The sequence below is a fragment of the Balaenoptera ricei genome, chromosome 14 (assembly GCF_028023285.1).
Source record: "Balaenoptera ricei isolate mBalRic1 chromosome 14, mBalRic1.hap2, whole genome shotgun sequence".
NCBI lineage: Eukaryota > Metazoa > Chordata > Mammalia > Artiodactyla > Balaenopteridae > Balaenoptera > Balaenoptera ricei.
Genome location: NC_082652.1, coordinates 73,377,531 through 73,395,725, shown reverse-complemented (window position 1 = coordinate 73,395,725; position 18,195 = coordinate 73,377,531). Strand labels below are relative to the sequence as shown.

Genomic DNA, 18,195 nt, shown 5'->3' with positions numbered 1-18,195 from the left:
AGAGTCTCTTGTGAGAATTTAAATGGATTCTACTATATATACACTGCATGGCGCTAAGATTTATTAGCATTGTCGATTACTGAAATAAACCATTGGATTTGTTCAATGAAGAAAGTTTCAAGTGCATCCACTGAAATCAAATAATGTATATTTTCAGATATTTTAAAAAATGTATTTCCTGGTGTCATTGACTTCAGAGGAGTCTAGAATGTTGTGGAAATGCTAGTTCTCTTGATTGTGCAGATACAGTCTACAGATTGAAGATGTGACTAATCCCTGAAATCCGAGATTTGTAGCTCATTCCAAACTGGACACTCAGGATGACCTTCCTTGGATGTCAAATGCCTTCAGAGTCTGTTCCATGTTTGTGAGGATTAGAAAGGGAAAGCCATCCTAGGACCTCGGGAAGATAAGGCTGGTCTAATGAACATTTTCTTTTCTGAGCTAATGGATTATTTCTGTAAGACTCAATATTATGTTATGAAATGCCTTGTTCCAGGTCAGTGGAGGGTTTGCCTGAGCACCCTAGATGTTGAATAAGAGTTATCTGCCCCATAGGATAACATCACATAGCTCTTCAGAAGGACTTCATGAAAATATAAGTAAATTGATCAAGCACTCTTTGTTGAAGGAACAATTTCACAAATGGACCGGACTTTCTAATGAACCATTTGAACAAGCCCTCTCTTTGACATAAGATCTCCTTCCCGACATAAAACTGTAAAAAAATAATCTGAATTATTACTTCCGTTACAGTGCCATTTTGCTCAAAATATTTCATTCAGGGATTCATCTATAATTACCCACCTAATAAAAGGAGCTATTAGGTTGTAAAGATCCTATCCCTTCCATGCTCTTTTAAAATTATGACCTACTCAAGCTTGAAATCAAAGGCAGAGCTGAAAGGAATAATTCAGCTGAAACTCTCTTATTGGGTTTTCAAGTTGCCTAACTGATAAATATGCAAACTGGCTCCCTTCTGGCGATTCAGCTGCATAAATGGATTAACTCCAAATGCAGCTGCAAATTCAAAAACTAAAAGGGTGCACACAAAATCTTTTTAATTTCACCTAGTTGCAAGCTGTAGATAAACATGGCAATAGGAGTTTAAGATTCTATCTCACAATGAAGATGCAGTTTTAAAGAGTATCCACTGGGTTTTAGGATGTGTCACAAGTGTCAAGTGATGCCTTCCCCTCTGCTGCTCTCTGACTCTGGGCAGGCACGGTGCAGGAGGTTTCCTTGACAACAAAGCTTGGTGGTTGTCACCTACCAACACGGCATGCTGTAAGTCAGTGAGGACTCTGTTGGTGGAAGTGACATCACTCAAGAGAAGGTACCGTTTGAAACTGCCTTCCATTCTCCTTCCCTTCCTCGTGATGGCTCTGCCATTTCCACAGAGGGTTTCAGGAAGGCGGGTCAGGAGGCCATGGGATGTGTGGAGCCAGCCGCCTGGCCAGGGCTGGTTGCCAAGGGGAACTCAGGGAGGGATGGGGTGGAGGGGGGAACCCTTCCAGCCAGACTCCTGAGGGGAGACGGACTTGGTGAAGCTTTGACATATCATCACAGTGTGGTATGGCATGAAAGCCACCCAAATTAAAGTTTCCTATTACAAGCTTAAGCACATAATTATCATGTGTCTGAAAAGATTGCATATTGTATCCTCTTTTAGGAAATGGACTGGTTGCAGGCAGGATGCCACTGGTTGCAGATTTCTAAATGTTCCTGTTCTCCAGACATCAATGTTAACCGAGAGTGGATTTACCAATACTTGCTAAAATGGGTGAATTTTACAGCCGCTTGCTGAATTCCACCACCTGTGCAAGAATGACTTGAGTTACAAAACGTAAGCATTTGCTGCCTTTTGTTTACTTGTTTACTTTTTTGTGCTGTCAGAAAAACATCCAATCCTTTGGTGCTATGTAGTGAGAAAATTCCCATGGGTGCTTTGTACTCTAAATTTGAAAATAAAATAGTGAGCTTGCACTGATTTGCCATGGCAGGGTACAGGCTTCAATAATGCACTTGCATTTTGTAAGACTAGACCTACACATAGAAGAAAATGACAGGCCTTGATGAAGGAAAACATAAGCATTTGTCATGACAGTGTGGTCACTGCAGTGGCAAAGGCCCAGGACTATTCCAGCAGCTTCACCTTTGACATTGCTGTGAAGATGTATCTTTGCTTTTGGTAAGGGACCCCAGAGTCATCATTTTGAAACTCCTGATGCTTATTCCTTCTGAACTGCTTCAGGATCTTCCAGAACTCAGTGGTCCTGATGGTTAACCTGTACACTGGATAGAGTTCTTGGACACAGGTGTGCTGTTTATGGGTAATTGGTAATGCTGCAAAGGTCCCGGAAAATTCACCTCATCAATTCGGCAATGTGTGTTAAAAGGCCGAGCCTGTGATAGCGTTAAGTTGCTTCATTAGCCCTTCCAAACTTGCCATTTGTTCACTCAAATCATCCTGTTCATACACCTACAGAGAGAATGAGAGCAAAGAATTAGTACAGGTGGATATCGGTGCATTCCTTTTGTTAAGGCAGGGCCGTGTCTAATTGGTTCACCATATTCTCATGCATGGCACAGTGGCCCATATCCAGGGGCTGTGGACTCAGCATATCATCATTGAATGAAGATGCTGGTAATAAAAGAGGCAGTGATGAATGATTGTCTGCTATTTCACTGACTTCATCCTTGTGATGAGGCAAAGACTTTAGTGTCAAAAAAAATCTTGTTTCAAATCAAGTTCTACAAAACTGTGTGATCTCGGACAAGTTAGTAAACCTCTCTGACGTGTAGTTCTCAGATGTAAAATGATGATGATGATATCTATTTCGTAGGCTATTCTCAGCATCCTGTGACATGTTTAGTGCTTATCAGTGTTCAGCACATGGTACATAGTCAATATGTTCCTTTTCCTTTCCATTAGGATATGAACAGAATTTACGTCATCAGGTTTCCTTTCTTTGTAACACCACATAGGCACTTTTTTATGTGTGGGAACTTGACCTGACCAGTGAAAAGTCTGAGGATCATGACCTTAGTCTGTGTGTGAAAACAGAATTCTCACCCCAAACCAGAACTGGCTCTGTGCGTGGTTGTAAAGGTGACCTTATGACACGGTTTGATTGGTGGATAAAATGGAGAGCCTGAACTGCAGAATCTTAGCGACCATACTGTCTGTAACTCTCCCTTACTGTGAGCCACTAGAATTGTGTCATTAATAATACCTCGCTGTTAGTGAGCACAGACCCCCCTGGTCACTAGCCTCGGGGATTTGGATTCAGTAGGTCAAGGAAAGGTTAGAATCTCTTCCTTTTGTAAAGCTTCCCAGCTAATTTTGATGGTCAGCCAGTGGGGAAAACAAGGCTGTGGTGTTGATTTAAATCCCAGTTCTTCTATAGACTTGACCTTTTGAGTCTGTCTCCTTATTTGTCGAATGGGAATAGCAAGCTTGCCTCACTGGGTAGCTGGGAGGATTCACCAGGTCAGTTTGGTGAGTGGTAAGTAAGTGCTCAATAAATGTTAGTATCTTTTTTCTTTTCCTTTCTCGAAATACCCTTTGTTTTGACTTATACATACCGACTCTACCTGATTATTCTTGGTTAGCTCATTCATTCGATGAACTTATTGAAAGTATTGAACCAAATTGAGGCCTGAGGCATGATGTTTTGCTCTGTGGAGGCCAGGAAGCATTACTCAGTACTATGGTCAGAATGTATATTAAGTACTGCCAAATAAACACCCTGGATGCCATGAGAACACAGGTGGAGAAGATATGCACAAAGCCACTCCAGCCACTGAAGAAACAACTTGTGGTATTAAACAGGATGGAAATGGTACCTTCTTATAGGAATCTCAACCTGCCAGTGAATGATTTGGTCATGTAATGTGTAATCTTCAGAGTTTAACAGGGATTGAAAGATGTTGCCAATTTGGCCCAAAAGACTGACCTGTGTATGAGGAGGGACGCTGAAGTGAACTGATTAATTTGATAACTCCTTTCCCAAAATGATGTCATAGTTATATGTGTTGTTTTCTCAAATTATTTAGATCTTGTCCAATACAGCACCCTCAAGCCACATGTAGTAGCTATTGGATTTTCGAAATGTGGATAGCCTGAATAGAGATGCATTGTACACGTGAAATACACATCATATTCTGAGCACTTAGTATAAAAAAAGTAAAATATCTTAATGATAATTTTTTATATTTATTGCATGTTGAAATGATAATATTTTGGAAATATTGGGTTAGATAAAATAATATATCATTAAAAGTAATCTCACCTGTTTATTTTTACATCTTTTCATGTGGCTCCTAGAAACTTTTAAACTACGCATGTGATTCACATTATATTTTTATAGGATAGTGATGATCTAGATTATTTGTCCCATTTCTATATTTCCTCTAACATATTATATAATCTTATTGCTCTTCATATTATACTTTTGGCTGTCACTCCTTGGAGTCACTATATTTTTTTAATCAAACTTTTAAAACAGTTTTATTTTTTTATTTTTTATTTTTATTTTTTTGGCTGCATCGGGTCTTATTTGCAGTATGCGGGGTTGCAGTACACGGGCTTCTCTGTAGTTGTGGAGTCCAGGTTTTCTCTTCTCTAGTTGTGGTGTGCAGGCTTCAGGGTGCGTGGGCTCTGTAGTTGTGGCGCACAGATTCCAGAGTGCATGGGCTCTATAGTTTGCGGCACGCAGGCTTTCTAGTTGAGGCACGTGTGCTCAGTAGTTGTGGCGCGTAGGCTTAGTTGCCCTGTGGCATGTAGGATCTTAGTTCCCTGACCAGGGATCGAACCCACATTCCCTGCATTGTAAGGCGGATTCTTTACCACTGGACCACCAGGGAAGTCCCTTAGAGTCAATCTTAAGTGCAAAACTGGGCCACCTGACATGATTCCTTATGAGATGAGATATATTATATAAATTTGGGAATTTGATCTGAATTAAGATATGGCTAACAATTGTGACACTAAACTATTGCAATACGTAAATAGCTATATCCTGACAGAGCAGTGCATTAGATTCTTGTAAATTTGAATCTTTTAAGTATGAAAGTATGTTAATTATATAACATACTTCTGCAAACATTCACACACATACACATATCCAGATTGTCTGATCTCCAAGTGTTAAAATATTTTATTATTTGTATACTGAAAACAATAAAATCAAGAAAAAATTTACTGTTAATTCAAATAAGATGATTCTAATTTGTTTTTTTTTTGCATCTTTTTTTCCCCTTCTAGTCCGTCCTCTAATTTTTCAAGGTATCATATGTGTTAGTACCTTAGCCTTCTTTTAAATGTTTTCTCTTGAATTATATTCAGAAACAGTCCAGAATTTTCTAAATTGCTGCCTTCAGGCAACATCTTTTTAAATCTCCCTCAAAATGCATTGTTGGGGGAATTGTTTGCTTTCTCAAAATTTTGATTTTTTTTGGTCCCCATTGATTTTTTCAGAGTTTTCTAATTTGATCACTTTTTAGCTGCCTCCCTTAGTTGGCAAACTCTTCTCTCATTAAATAACTAAACTTTCCCCTCTTATTTTCTAAATATATTAGTTCCTTCTTTTTTTTTTTCCTTCCTAAATTCCTTCCTTCATTTCTTCATTTTGTGTTTTCCTCTTCTCAATTCTGTATTTCTAGGCTATTTTATGATTTTATAAGTGACATGTATGATAACTTCAGAAAGCTCCTCAGAGTATAGCTTTATTACTATTTTTTTATTTTAAAGAATAATTATATAGTTAGTTATATTTCCAGGTATGCCAAGGTGTTTCATCTCATTGATGAAAATGTGTGTGTGTGTGTATAATTTTTTTTTTTACATCTTTTAATGTGGCTCTTTGAAAATTTTAAATTACACATGTGGTTCACATTATAGGATAGTGATGATAGTGTATATCTATCTATATATACACACACACACACGTGTATATTCATATATATACACGCGTGTGTATATATACATATATGTATGTAAAGTCACTCATTCTGTTGCTATCTGCTTGTATTTATAAGATTGCCTTTAAGTACCAACGATTTTTTAATATAACTAAATCCCTGATATAATTTTTTTCCCTGAAGTTTTTTCTCTTCATATATAAGTGCAGGAAAACAGAACTAAACAAACAATAAGAACGACAAGGGCTTGGGGTTAATGGAGAGTGCTGGTTGGCTTCGACTGCATTGCACAGCAGTGCTTCCCTTAATGGGGCATGAATTTCAAGGATGGTCTTACATTGGCTGGATCCTCTGTTGGTTTGTGGCTCTCCTCAGACACTTCAGGGGCTGTTGGCACAGATACAGGAAGCAAAGGAGATCTTGCCTTTCCAGCCAAGCCAAGAGAGGCTGTTTTGACATGAGTCTTGGGAAGAGTAGGCCCTAAAAAGAAAACACAGAGTGATGAAAGTACTGTATAAAACACCCTGGAACAAACTCTCAAGCATGTAAGCCGAATCCAGTGGGTTGGCATTGATTTTAGGTTATTGTTCATTCTGTAGTCTAGAGATGGATTCTGACACAATGAACAGGCTTATTTTATTTCTACTGAATCGAAAACAAATCCCGATTAGCCTCTCCAGATGAAGCTCCACCGGTCATATGCAATTTCAAGTGGATTTCAAATCTCCCTGTGAAAGGTTGCCTGGGAGTTGCAGACTGTTCATCACACCTTATAAAGTGTCAGCCCAGCTCATTTGGGGCCAGCCTCAGCTTTGAGCCAGAAAGCCCTGTGCTAAACCACCTATATAAGCCATAAACTGTGAGTGCCAAGGAATATTTGTGCGGTTAAAAGAGATGGTTGCTCTGATCTGCAAATGAGTGTTAGATGTTACGGTACAAAACAGTCCTTTATGGCTAACCTGATTGAATATCATTATTGATTTTCTTTCAGAAAAGAAAAAAGATATGATTCTGTCCTGATGAGTATTAGTTTCGCTCAATGAAATACATTCTAATCCCCATGAAAATCATTTGAGTAACTGCTGAGTTTCTCCCAAATGATATTTCAGCCTGCTATAAACAATGGCTACCTTTTCTTTTTGGGTCTAAAATTTGCCTTGTAAGTTCTGCTTAGATTATAGCAGTAATATAACTTTGTCCCTATAGTCTAAAATAAAAATTTCGTAAAGGCATATCGAATCAGCTAGTATACCTCACATGCCTACGGACTTTTGTCATTCTTAGTATTATAACCGAGACCTCAGCATAGAAGGTACTGAAGTCATCAAAAGAAGTTTGCCTCAGTTCTCTTCTTCATCAGTGATGATATTTAAGTTCTAATGATCCCAATGGCATACTATATATTTTGGGGGAAAAAAGTTATTTTGATCATACTTTCAAAAACATAATTCTAGTTAATAAAACTCAAAAGTTATTCTACTATCAGAGAAATAAGAGGTATTTGCTTACTGGGAACGAAAGAATGCAAACAATCTAGGAGGCTAGCAATTTGCTAAATGCTAAATCCCAACAAAAGCACATTTTCTCATACCGTGGCCTAGCATTTAATTCCTTCATATTTATATTCTTTCACTCTTTTTCTTAAACCAAGGCTCAAAGTCTGCAGTTAGAATCATTTATCACTAGAGGGTGATCTGAGGTTTTTGGTAACTCATATGAGAAGAGATATAGAGACAGGAGAAACAAGAATCATTTTCTTAAGGAAGGAATATTTCTGGAGTTCCTACTAAGCTCTAGACTTATGCTAAGCATTTTAGTTCATTTTAGGCAAAATAACACAGTGCAGAAGAATTTGCTACTTACCAACCCAATCTGAATTCAGATCCTATAAAGCCTAACTACGTACTACATATGTAATTCCCTGTTCAACTAATTTCTCTTGCCTGTTTCTTCATCTATAAAATAGAAATAATAATTTGTGAGGAGTGATAAGATTACATATTTAAAGTGGCTGCTTTCCTGTAACTTGTTCAAAGAGAGCTAGTTATTATTAATATTTAATTGCCAAAACAAGCCTGCTAAGTATTCTATCTCCAGTTCATATATGAAGATGCTGAAATGAAGAGAAATGGAGTAACTTGCTTAAGTTCATACATTTCAAAAGGGCAGACAGAGCAAGGATTTCCAACTGAGCAAATTAAGGTTTTATCATTGATATTTTGATCTAGTCCATTCAATTTAAATGAGGTTTTCGAAGAAGCAATGTAAAAGAATATGAAATCTAGTTCAAGACTATAAGTAACCTGAGGGTAGAAACTATTTATTGTATTACAGTCTCTCACAGTTAAATTATGTTTGAATTTAAAGGGGAAACAATGAACTTCAGCATTAATTTAAACTACTTTTATTACAATGTTGTTTAAATTTATACAAACATAAAACTTGGCATAACCTTTATAAACTTGTAGTTCTAATACTATGCTATAAAACCAAAACATGTTTAAAATTAAATAGCAAAGTCCTATACACATAAGTTTGGTACTCACTGCTGCGCCACAAGTGATTTTGGGTTTGTCTTACATGATCAATTTTCACTCTCAGTTTTTTTCTCTTTGAACAATAGGCAAACCTTCATTCTTCCAGAGAGTGTAATGCCATCTGGTTTTCGTTAGATCTGAAGAAATCATTTTATATAGTAAGTCTGCCTCTGACTATAAACACAGTGTTCCTAGAGCCAACTTAGTTGTAACCCCAAATACAAAGGCAGGCATTTAAAAACCCTGGCAGAACGATGCTATAAAATGGCCCTCTACATACTCCACCTTGTGTAATTCATATTAATCTTATAGATGATCACCTAAGGGAAAGCACAAAGTTTAAAGAGGAATTTTCATACAGTACTGGTGAAGGTTGAGAATGTATCTGTTGAACTCCCACTTTGAATTTCATTTTCTGAATTCTGTTTATAATCCCTTCGAGAATGTTCACAATGTTCTGATGAAAGCTGAATGTAGCTTTATTGCCATGGAAAGTTGTTCCTTCTAGGTCACATTCCCTGAGTCACCTCTTCCTTCCCTACATTTAGTAGAACAGAGTAGCTGCATTTCAACAATTAACACTTTATGTATATATCATTTATATGTTTTGTTACAATTTTGACTTTGACTTCCTTGATGGTGTATGGTGAAATCTAATTGTTTTTGAATTTTAAATTTTAGGTTTTTTAAAAATTGAAGCATAGTTGATTTACAATGCTGTGTTAGTTTCAGGTGTACAGCAAAGTGATTCAGATATATATATTCTTTTTCAGATTCTTCTCCACTATGGGTTATTACAAGATACTGAATATAGTTCCCTGTGCTGCTATACGGTAGGTGCTTGTTGGTTATTTTATATATAGTAGCTTGTATCCGCTAATCCCAAACTCCTAATTTATCCCTCCCCTCCATCCCTTTCCACTCTGGTAACTGTAAGTTTGTTTTCTATGTCTGTGTGTCTGTTTCTGGTTTGTAAATATGCTCATGTGTATCATTTTTTAGATTTCACATGTAAGTGATATCAGGTGATATTTGTCTTGGTCTGACTTACTTCACTTAGTGTGATAATCTCTAGGTCCATCCATGTTGCTGCAAATGTCATTATTTCATTCTTTTTTATGGCTGAGTAATATTTTGTGTGTGTATGTATGTGTGTATATATATATATATATATATATATATATATATATATATATATATATATATATATATATATATATATCTCACATCTTCTTTATCTATTCCTCTGTTGATGGACACTTAGGTTGCTTCCATGTCTTGGCTATTGTAAATAGTGAATATTGGGGTGCATGTATCTTTTCGAATTAGAGTTTTCTCCAGATATATGCCCAGGAGTGGGAATCACTGGATCATATGGTAACTATATTTTTACTTCTTTAAGGAATCTCCATACTGTTCTCCATAGTGGCTGTACCAATTTACATTCCCACCGACAGTGCAAGAGGGTTCCCTTTTCTCCACACTCTCTCCAGCATTTATTGTTTGTAGGTTTTTTGATGATGGCCATTCTGACTGGTGTGAGGTGCTACCTCACTGTAGTTTTGATTTGCATTTCTCTAATAATTAGCAATGTTGAGCATCTTTTCATGTGCCTATTGGCCATCTGTATGTCTTTTTGGAGAAAGGTCTATTTAGGTCTCCTGCCCATTTTTTGATTGGGTGGTTTATTTTTTTTGAATATTGAGCTGTTTGTATATTTTGGAGATGAATCTCTTCTCAGTCGCAGCACTTGCAAATATTTTCTCCTATTCTGTAAGTTGTCTTTTCATTTTATTTATGGTTTTCCTTGTTGTGCAAAAACTTATGTTTGATTAGGTTCCATTTGTTTATACTTGCTTTTATTTCTATTGCCTTGGGGAGACTGACCTAAGAAAGTATTGCTACGATTTATATAAGAGAATGTTTTGCCTGTGTTCTCTTCTAGGAGTTTTAAGGTGTCATGTCTTATATTTAAGTCTTTAAGCCATTTTGAGTTTATTTTTGTGTATGGTGTGAGGGTTTGTTCTAACTTCATTGACTTACATGCAGCTGTCCAGCTCTACCAACACCACTTGCTGAAGAAATTATCTTTTCCCCATTGTATAATCTTGGCTCCTCTGTTAAAGATTAATTGACCATAGGTGTATGGGTTTCTTTATGGGATCTCTGTTCTGTTCCAGTGATCCATATGTCTGTTTTTGTGACAGTGCCATGCTGTTTTGATTACTGTAGCTTTGTAGTACTGTCTGAAGTCTGTGAGGGTTTTGCCTCCTGCTTTGTTCTTTTTCCTTAGGAATGTTTGGGCAATTCTGGGTCTTTTATGGTTCCATATAGGATTATATGTTCTAGTTCTGTGTAAAAAGTCATGGGTAATTTGATAGGGATCACATTAAACCTGTAGATTTCTTTGGTTAGTATGGCCATTTTAATGATATTAATTTTTCCAACCCAAGAGCATGGAATATATTTTAACATTTCTTTAAATAGTCTTCAATTTCCTTTATCACTGTTTTATAGTTCTCAGCATATCAGTCTTTCACCTCCTTGGTCAGGTTTATTACTAAGTATTTTATTTTTTTGAGGAAATTTTAAAAGGGATTTTTTTTTTTTTACTTTCCCTTTCTGATATTTCATTGTTATTGTAAAAGATGCAACTGATTTATGTATGTTAATCTTGTATCCTGCTACCTTGCTATATTTGTTTATCAGTTCTAGTAGTTTTTGTGTGGAGACTTCAGGGTTTTCAACACATAGTGTCTTGTCATCTAAATATAATGACAATTTTACTTCTTCCCTTCCAATTTGGATACATTTAATTCTTATCTGATTTCTGTGGCTAGGACTTCAAAAACTATGTTGAATAGAAGTGGTGAGAGTAGGCGTTGTCTTGTTCCAGATTTTAGCAAGAAGGCTTTCAGCTTTTCACCATTGAGTATTATGTTGACTGTGGGTTTGTCATAAATAACTTTCATTATGTTGAGATATAGTCCCTCTATTCCCACTTTGGTGAGCATTTTTATTATGAATGGATGCTGCATTTTATCAAATGTTTTTTTCTGCATCTGTTGAGATGATCATGTGGTTTTTGTCTTTTGTTGATGTGATTGATGTATCACGTTGATTGATTTGCATATGTTTAACTACCCTTGTGACCCCGGCATGAATCCAGCTTGACCATGGTGTATGATCCACTTTATGTGTTGTTGGATTTAGTTGGCTAATATTTTATTGAGGATTTTTGCATCAATATTCATCAGAGATATTGGCCTGTAATTTTATTTTTTGGTAGTGTCTGGTTTTGGTGTCAGGGTGATGGTAGCTTCATAGAATGATTTTGGGAGTGTTCCCTTTTCTTCAAACTTTTGGAAGAGTTTGAGAAGGATCGGTATAAGTTCTTTAAATGTTTGGTAGAATTCCCCAATGAAGCCATCCAGTCCTGGACTTCTGTTTGCATGTAGTTTTAAAAGTATAGGTTCTATTTCACTTCTAGTGATCAGTCTGTTCAAATTATCTACTTCTTCTTAATTCCGTTTTAGTGGGCTGTATGTTTCTAGAAACTGTCTATTTCGTCTAGGTTGTCCAATTTGTTGGCATATAATTGTTCATAGTATTCTCTAATTTTTTTTTGTATTTCTGTGGTATCAGTTGTTTTTTCTCCTCTTTCATTTCTTATTTTGTTTATTTGGGTCTTCTCTCTTTTCTTCTTGGTGAGCCTGGCCAAAGGTTTGTTGATTCTGTTTATTCTATCAAGAAAACCAGCTTTTGGTTTTATTAATTTTTTCTGTCTTTAAATCTCTATTTTATATATTTCCTCTCTTATATTTATTATTTCCTTCCCTCTGCTGACTTTAGGTTTTGTTTGTTCTTCTTTATTCTAATTCTTTTAGGTGGTACGTCAGGTTGTTTTTCTTGTTTTTTGAGGAAGGCCTGTATGCTATAAACTTTCCCCTTAGGACTGCATTTGCTACATTCCATAGATTTTGTATGGTTGTGTTTTTATTGTCATTTGTCTTGAGGGATTTTTAAAATTTCCTCTTTGATTTCATTGTTGACCCATTGTTTACTTAGTAGCATGTTGTTTAGTTTCCATGTAATTGTTTTTTTCTCGTTTCTCTTTCTGTGGCTGATTTCTAATTTCATGCCATTGTGGTCAGAGAAGATGCTTGAAATAATTTCTATCCTCTTTAATTTGTTGAGACTTGTTCTGTGTCCTAGTATGTGGTCTATCCTTGAGAACATTCCATGTGTGCTTGGGAAGAATGTGTATTCTGTTTCTTCTGGATTTAATGTTCTGAAGATATCAATTATGTATAACTGTTCTAGTGGTCATTTAGGATCTCTGTTGCCTTATTGATTTTCTTTCTGGAATCTGTCCAGTGATGTCAGTAGGGTGTTAAAGTCTCCTACTATTTGCTGTTCATTGTGTAGTTAAAAACACTTTCACAAAAAATTTTTTTTGATTTTTAAAAAATATATGTACTGGCTTATTTAAGTGATCTACAATGCTTTCATATATTTGCTTTTCCTATTGTGATTTTTTTCCCTTTCTTATAGATTCTTGCTTCTTTTCTATTTAGAGAACACCTTTCAATATTTCTTTTAGAGTAGGTTCAGTACTGATGTATTCTTTTGGTTTTTGCTTGTCTGAGAAATTCTTTCTCTCTCCTTCCATTCTAAGTGCTAATTTTGCTGGATAGAGTATCCTAGGTTGCAGGTTTTTCCCATTCAGGACTTTGAGTATATCTTGCCACTCCTTTCTGGCCTATAAAGTTTCTGTGGATAAATCAGATGATATCCTTATTGGGGGGGTTCACTTGTAACTATTTGTTTTTCTCTTGCTGCCTTTAGAATTCTCACTTTAACTTTTGCCATTTCAATTATAATATGTCTTATTGTGGGTCTGGTCAGGTTCATCTTGTTTGGGACCCTCTGTTCTTACTGTACCTGGATATCTTTTTCCTTCCGGGATCCTTATTATGCATAGATTGGCACACTTTATATTATCCCATAGAGCTCATGTGTTACTTTCTTTGTTTTTCATTTGTCTTTCTGTCTGCTGTTCTGGTTGTGTAATTTCTGTTATTCTGTCTTCGAGTTCATCATTCTTCTGCATTGTTTAGTTTGCTATTTTATTGCCTGTTACTTGGTTTTCATCTTGGCAATTGAGTTGTCTAATTTTGAATCGCTCCTCTATATAGTTTCTTGTTACAGTGATCTGCATTTCCATTGATAGTCTTCCTTAACTCCTTCAGTATTTTTATTACCTCCTTTTTGAACTCAGAGTCTGGTAGACTGGAGAGGTGTATTTCATTGTTTAAAACAAACAGGGGATTTCTCTTGTTTTTTAATTGGGAGTGGTTCCTCTGCTTTTTCATTTTACTTATATTTCTCTAACTAACTCTATGAATTTAGGAGAAACAGTTATCTACTGTGGTTTTGAAGGGCTGTTTTTATGTGGAAGTGACCCTGTGTGAGTCCAATATTTTTGGTGCAAGAGGGCCATTTTTTTGTATGGATGCTTGCCAGTTCTTTCCTCAGGTTGTGTTGGCCCTTGTCCTGATACAGGGTGTGTTTGGTGGTGTTGTGACCAGAGCCTTCAGTGGATGTGGGGGTGAGGCCTCCTCTTTGTTCCATAGTTGTCACAGCCCTTTCAGGGGCAGGGTCTGCTCCCCAGTTGTTGGAGTGGAAGCCCCCAGATCCAGTTTTAAGCTGTGGTGTGAGTAGGTGGGACTAGAGCCCTCCCACTGGGAGGGAATTGCTGCATATTCCTCCCCAGGAGCTGTCCACCAGGACATGCACTCTGTGACGTTGCCTGCCACCTATGGTGGGCACCCACAAAGTACACTGTTGTTGGCACTGCCCTTGGATCAATCTCTGTTGTGGGAATGCCAGTATTGAATGTTCCCCAAGCACTGCACTCACAAAGCTGCTGATGTGAATTTGCTGAAGTCACATACCAGCACCCACTGTGGGACCACCAGGAATTAGCTCAGATTTCTGCCCCACATCCATGTGTTGGCAACCCGCCTGTGCTTGTGCATTCCCAGAGCTCGTAGCAGTGCCCACTGTGAGCACACTGAGAAGAGACTGCTGTGGTGGGTCCACAACCTCCCTTTGGGCACATGTTGACAATGGGCCTCCTATGGCAGACCCAGCCTCCATCCTGTGCACATTCCCAGTTGTGGCCTCAACCACACTTCAGGCTGTCTGTCTCTGTGCAGCTAAACCAAGTCCTGTCTCTAGGTCTGTCTGCTCAAGTTTGAGTTTCAGAACCCAGGCACTGCAGCAGACATGCGTCTCAGGCTGGGAAGTGCAGTGAGGTGGCAAGGACTGTCTGTGCTGCCTGCTGCTGCACTTTCCTCTGAAGCTCCTTATCTGTCCCTGCTGACCTCCCAGCCAGAGGAGGAGGTTCCCCGGGTGAAGGGAACATTTCCTGTTTCATAACTCCCTGCCAGACATGCAGGTCCCATCTCAATTCCTTTTTCCCCGCCCTTTCATCCTACCCAGTTATGTGGTGATCTTTCTTGCAGCTTTGGTTGTATGAGATCTTCTGACAGCATTCAGTAAGTATTCTGCGAGAATTGTTCCACATGTAGATGTATTTGTAGGAAGAGGTGAGCTTCCACATCCTTCTAGTCTCCCATCTTGATCTCTGCCTAAATTTTAGTTTTTAAATTTTTAGATAAACTAATCTATTTCAATCTATTCCTGAAAAATTTACATTTTAACCCTTAACTAAACACAGGCAAATGTGTCTAACACATATTCACAAATTAACACAAATCAATTCACTTTAGCATAGATATATATAGCAATACAAAGAGAGTAACACAAGAAAAAGTAAACGGTATGGGCTTAGCCTACTATGCAGAAAATTAAAACAGGCCTGTTGTATACTTGGAAACATGTAAGAATAAAGATTCTTTTATAACTTATCAGACTTCTAGTTTTGCACAGAGAGAAATTATAGTTCTCACTATTAAAATACATTCTAATGGAATATTTTCTGCCTCAGATCCTAATGACTTGGGCAGATCCACAGTGTATTATACTGCATCTGAAATACTTGTATTATTACAATAAGATGCAGATATGCCTGAAGAGTACCATAGCTCAAACCCATTAGAAAGAAGATAATTATAATAATTCATTGTCTCTCGTGTCTGGGCAACAGTTAGAACCTGCTGAGTGTTGAATACATGCAAGATGCTGTGCATTTTACGAAAGGAATTAAAGACATTGCCTCAGCTCAAAGACCACGCAGTGTTTAAACCTCATGTTACTGCCTTCTCCCAAGTAATATTCATAGATTCAAAGAAATTTAGAATGCTGGAACCCTGACAGCCCTTGAAGTTCATCTAGTGACCTTCCCTTTATTTTGCTGGAGACAATACTGAGGTCCCTGAAGAAATCAAGGTAGAAAATTTCAATAACATTCCCATACAGGAGAAGAATTTTAAAGAGTCTCTTAGAGTTCAGTATTAGCAGGGTTTATCTGGTGTATTCTATGGTGTTACTTTTTTTTTTTTTTTTTTTTCATCTTCCTGAATGGGGAATTAAAGAGTATAAGGGAAGTTTTCCAGGAGCGATTTATCGACAGCCAATAAGACAACTTTGGTCTTGAAACTGGTAAAGCCTGGGTTGGTCCTTACAAGGTCACCAGTTTTTTCTTCACTTATGTACTCGCAGTTCACTGTGTATTACTGGCTCCTGTTTTGATTTTTCTAGTCTGCATCTTTTACTCTTCTGAAGAACTACAAGACATGCCTTTACTTCATGTCTGAGACCTTATTAGTGGCTCTTCCAAAAGGCTACATTCTGAATCTATTTTCTACATCATTCAAACCAAGCAAACATCTGCCTAAAAAAAATAGACTGGCTAACGGCATAGACTATGTTCAAGTGAGAAAGTAGTGTAGTCACCTGGCATCTGGATTAGTAAGTGATGATGTCTAAGAGCTCAGTCCAATCTGCAGAGGACTCACTCTAGGAACGATCTTGCTGCCTCTCACCTGCTGATGGATTGCTACTGTTGGTAGGTGATTTATCTTGAGTCCATTCATCCTTATATTTTCTTCTGTATTTTTAAAAATTGAAATATAGTTGATTTACAGTGTTATATTCATTTCAGGTATTCAACATAGTCATTTAAACCTTCCTGGATTTCAGTGGGCTTTGTCACCCTTCCTTTGTTGCTATCTGGCTTTTTCTACACTGCCCTCATATGCCAGTTTAAAAGACAACTTTATTCTTGCAGCCCTGCCTGATCCCCCATTCTTGTGTGCTCCTTCTCCATGATGGGTTATTTTAAGGCATGATAGCCTTTGCCTTGCCTGATGGTGTTCTGACAGCCTGAAAGACAGCCATAATCCTACCCTCCCAAAGAACTAGTGAAATCAGTAGCAATTAGAAAAAGCATTTACTTCAGGGTATTACACTCCTGTTCTTCAATGTCAAGAAATGATGGAATTTTTGACAGCTTTTCCTATTTTTATAGATCTAGGGAGCAGCCTATAGAGAAGACTGTGCTTCATATTTATTTCTTCACTTTGGAGAACTGCACTATGCTGATAATTGGTTTAACATAAATAATTTTAATAAAACCTCTTAATTTTTCAGTGAAATTTCTGAGTTTTATCAGAGTTAAGGAAAAGAAAATGGGAGAGCAGCCAGATGGTGGAGTAGGAAGACCCTGAGCTCAATCTGCAGAGCAACCATGGACATAAAAGATAAGAACCTACAAGAAAAGATTTTTTACAACTCTACATAAAGAAGGGGCCACAACGAGACAGGTAGGAGGGGTGGACTTATGATATAATCAAATCCTATACCCTCAGGCAGGCAACCCACAAATTGGAGAATAAGTATGTTGCAGAGGTTTTCCCACAGTAGTGAGAATTCTGAGCCTGTTGTTGGGCTCCCTAGCCTGGAAGTCCTATACTGAGAAGACAAGCCCCCAGAGTATTTGACTTTGAAGGCCAGCAAGGCTTCATTTCAGGAGCCCCACAGGACGGAAATACAGACTTCACTCTTAAAGGATGCACACAAAATCTGATGCATGCCAGGACCCAGGGCAAAAGTAGTGATTTGATAGGAGCCTGGGCCAGACCTACCTACTGCTTGGAGAGTCTCCTGGAGACGCGGGGTGTGGCTGTCACTCACCCTCGGTATATAGATACTGGTGACTGACAGCCATATTTGGGAAAATTCTACCATGTGAACCCTGCTCCTGGCATCTTGGCTCATCATCAGCCCCACCCAAAAGCCTGTAGATGCCAGTGCTCGGAGACATTTCAAGACAAACATCTAACTAATTGGGTGGGAACACAGTCCCGCCCACAGCCACCTCTTGACACACCCCTGCCCTCCAGAAAGCCTGCACAAGATTCTAGACATGCCCCATCCACCAGACAAAGCAAGAAAAATACCATCCTGCAGCCTGAGGATCCAGCCCACCCACGGCAGGCCAGACCTTATCCTGGGACCAGCTAGGCCCTGACCCTGTCCACTAGCAGGCCAACACTAGCTGAAAGATTCCCTAACTTGAGAAAGGAACAGTCACCCAAGTCCAGGAAGCACAGAAAGTCCCATATAGGATTAACTCAAAGAGGAACACACCAAGACAGACACACTACTTAAAATGACAAAAACTAAAGAGAGAATATTATTAAAAGCAGCAAATGAAAAGCAACAAATAACATACATGGGAACTCCCATAAGGCTATCAGCTGAT

The 18,195-nt window shown here is 37.9% G+C and overlaps 1 protein-coding gene across 1 annotated transcript in view; it reads right to left on the bottom strand.

The window, feature by feature from the left end:
• Nucleotides 1–2,392: 2,392 nt before the first annotated feature.
• The window catches only part of DCC (DCC netrin 1 receptor), a 1,173,736-nt gene continuing 1,157,933 nt past the window's right edge, over nt 2,393–18,195 (bottom strand). The window contains exons 32-33 of the mRNA XM_059893793.1: nt 6,263–6,405; nt 2,393–2,482 (exon numbers count right to left, since the gene is read on the bottom strand). Coding sequence (XP_059749776.1) covers nt 2,393–2,482; nt 6,263–6,405 — 233 coding nt within the window. The remainder of the gene's footprint in view (nt 2,483–6,262; nt 6,406–18,195) is intronic.